The sequence below is a fragment of the Nothoprocta perdicaria genome, unplaced genomic scaffold, assembly GCF_003342845.1.
Source record: "Nothoprocta perdicaria isolate Ctin4 unplaced genomic scaffold, notPer1 scaffold_38, whole genome shotgun sequence".
Taxonomy (NCBI): domain Eukaryota; kingdom Metazoa; phylum Chordata; class Aves; order Tinamiformes; family Tinamidae; genus Nothoprocta; species Nothoprocta perdicaria.
The window spans coordinates 3,398,972-3,402,187 of NW_020455621.1; the positions used below are offsets into that span (position 1 = coordinate 3,398,972).

At 50.5% G+C, this 3,216-nt stretch overlaps 1 protein-coding gene across 1 annotated transcript in view; it reads left to right on the plus strand.

The window, feature by feature from the left end:
* AGPAT4 (1-acylglycerol-3-phosphate O-acyltransferase 4) overlaps window positions 1–3,216 on the plus strand; it is a 53,162-nt gene that overhangs the window by 33,077 nt on the left and 16,869 nt on the right. The window contains exons 4-5 of the mRNA XM_026044745.1: window positions 1,356–1,517; window positions 2,839–2,992. Of these exons, the coding sequence (XP_025900530.1) occupies window positions 1,356–1,517; window positions 2,839–2,992 (316 nt within the window). The remainder of the gene's footprint in view (window positions 1–1,355; window positions 1,518–2,838; window positions 2,993–3,216) is intronic.

The following is a 3,216-nucleotide window of genomic DNA, read 5'->3' on the forward strand; positions in this document are numbered from 1 at the left end:
GAGACGTTAGGCCCTTGGGCGGAATCAACCCCTGTGCGCTTGGAAAGAGAGCTGCCTTGTGCTGCCTTCTTCCTGCTCTGCTTCCGGGCAAGTTCCTAGCGAAGCTGTGTCGTGTGCACTTAGCTTCCCAGTCTCATGAGCTTTGAGATTGCTTAATTATTTAAGGTACTTTTCTTCCTCGAGGAAGGAGAGAAGATGAGAGAAGTGAGCTGAGATAAAGAATTAGGTCAAGTCCCTTTTCCCTAGTTATCAAATGAACAAAAATGCCCCCAAAAAAGAAAGCAAATGGATTTGTTTTGATGATAATTGCTTAACTAATTACTGCTAGTAAAACGCCACGGCCTGAAGGCCACTGAGGAGCACTGGGATGGAATGGTCTATCATCATATAAGAAATGCAGACTGGAGTGTCAGGGCTCCATCTGTCTTCTAGAAAACGTCTCTCCTCTTCAGCAACTGCTGAAACAATGTTTTTTACACACCTATCTGCCATTTTTAGTCATTAAATAACAAAGTGAGTCATTAGATAAGCAAGTGAAGTGTAGGAACACCRGGAGATGGGCTGCTCTGGAAGACGGGAAATGAGCAGGTAGAACCAGCCCTGTCCAGTGGGGCGTCCTTCGGAAATAAGCAGGGGATTATATTCTGGATGAGGATTCAAAGCTTGGCARGGTCTGGAGATCCCGTGGGTGTCTGTGTCGCCGGGGAGCCGGGACCTTTTGGACTCCCGCATCGCGAGGGAGGCTCCCGGCTCCCGCGAGGGAGGCTGCCGGCTCCCGCCCTCCGCGGTAGGAGGGGTGGGCGCTGGCGCCAGCGCAGGGCGGCCCTTGCCCCATAGCAGAGCTGTGGGGCAGTTGGGGCTGGTTTGGGGCAGTTTGGTTCGATGCAGTTTGGGGCGGTGTGGGTGGCCCTGTCGTGCAGCGCCTCCCTGCCCACAGCAGCTCCCGGTCGCGGCGAGGGGCATCGGTGCTGGGACAGGCAGAGCTGCCAGGGATCCTARAGATATCCGAGTGGCTGCTGTCCAGGCTCTGCCTGAATGGAAAGCTTTGTGTATGTGATTGCTTGTTAGGTCTCTTACATGTATTCCTCAGGGTTTGAAGGAACTTGCTGTGTGTCTCTGGTTTCAGGGCTTGGGAGTTTAAAAAATTACTTATTTATTTGACCCCAGAAGTCATCTTTCATGCAGATGTCTGGGATAAGATTCTACCTTCTATGACAAGAGAAAAGCATATTTTTGTTTTGCCTTTGCAGTGGTGTTAAAATGGGGAGTGCTCAGCAAGAATCAGCTGTGCATGGGTTGCGTTCACACCCAGCTGGGTACGTGGTCTAGTTTATTTTCCCTACTCTGTGTTGCAGAGTTCGAAAGTGCTCGCAAAGAAGGAGCTCTCCTACATGCCCATCATTGGCTGGATGTGGTATTTCCTGGAGATAGTCTTCTGCAAGCGGAAATGGGAGGAAGATCGGAAAACAGTCATACAGAAGTTGCTGAATCTGCGGGACTACCCTGAGAACTTCTGGGTGAGTGACGGCTAACGCGGGAGCAGCCGGTGCGGCTGCAGCACACGGAGTCCTTGTTCCCCCGCGCTCGCGATGGTGAGAGATACATCAATTAGGGAAACGGTGTCCTAAGCAGCCTCACAGTGGCCTCCAAAAATTGATCGCTTTCAAGGTGGTTTCCTAGTGAAGATGTATGTGCCTCGTTCTCCAAAATGAAACTTCCCTTCTGGTTGCTCCTGTTTGCAGCCAGCCCGAGGCAATCACAGCTGAGCTCTGTGTTTGGATTCTCTTGATGTGGTTTCTGGACAGGGGATGTCTAGGAGAGGARGCCTCATTTGATTCTGGCTCCCTTCTCCTCTGTGGATTTGCCTCTGCTCTGTGGCTTCTCAAAGGGGCCTAGTGTCCTTTTGCAAGCCTGGACAGTTCAGCACCAATTTGTGAGCACAATTCACCACCTCCTTTGTATATTGCCCTAGAGGGATTACTGCAGTGGTGTTACACCTAATAGGTAATGGAGATTAAATTGACAGTGTTCAACTGGGGTTAATTCAGAGCGGGGCTTTAGCTTGTGGTGAGCTCATGGCAAAAGAGACAGCAAGTGCAGCTTGTGTGCAAAAGGGCAGGGCATGGTGGGGGGCTGCAAGGATTTTTTTATGTTTCATTAAGGTGTTCAGCAGTATATGATACACTGATAAAAACACTCGTAGAGAGGCTAGCTGCTTGGTTAGTTTTCTTCCATCTCTGTTTTCATGGGCTAAATTGTAGCTGTGGGTTATTGGGACTTTGCTTGTGCTGTTCCACCATGCTCCCTGTCAGCTTTATGTTCAGGCTTAACAGAAAACAACGAAGCAAGTAGTAAATGGCCCAAGATCTGTCTGTTCTCCCATGCCTGCCAGTGGCAACCTTGTAGTGGCTCAGGTGTGAGCAGCTGCGCTGTGTAGTTCATTTTTGGGGTGCTGTTCTGTTCCCCTGCATCTGTTACCAGCCCAGTCACTGGCATCAGAGGTGCCCTGAGCAGGCGTGGGAGGAAATCAGCCGTTGTGGGGCAGGAGGGGCAGAGGGGAGGGCACAGAGGTGTTTGCTAGGAACGTGTTTTGGGCACTCGCTGTGTTTTGGACACTCACAGTGTTTCAGCTGCAGGAGAACCTTGCTGTCATTAAGAGATTTGTGGGTTGCCTGATTGCTTTGCTTCTTGCCCCAGGCAGTTGAGTTATTCCAATACACATCAGGCTGTACCCATCCTTCCTAGCAGCCTTCCCTGTAGGTGGGAGCTGGAGAAAGCTCTGGTCAAATGATCAGCACCTCACTCTGGTTTCTAACCGCAGTCCTGTCCTGCTTGCAGTTCCTGATCCACTGCGAGGGCACGAGGTTCACAGAGCAGAAGCACCAGATCAGCATGCAGGTGGCCGAAGCCAAGGGCCTGCCCAAGCTCAAGTATCACCTGCTGCCGCGCACCAAGGGCTTCGCTGTCACCGTGCAGTGTTTGAGAAATGTAGGTAAGGAAAGTCGCAAGGAACAAGCATTAAATGGTCACTTCAGCAAACTGCTGTTGCTTTGCCCTACTCTCTTTTTCCCTGTAGCATGTGCTGAAGCAGAAAGATCTGATCTTCCTCCACTAGTTTGCAGAAACTGAAGGATTGTGTTTGGCTAGCAAAGTCCTGGGACCATATTTTTTTTTCCCTCTTTTTCCTCTTTTCCTCTTTTCCTCTTTTCCTCTTTT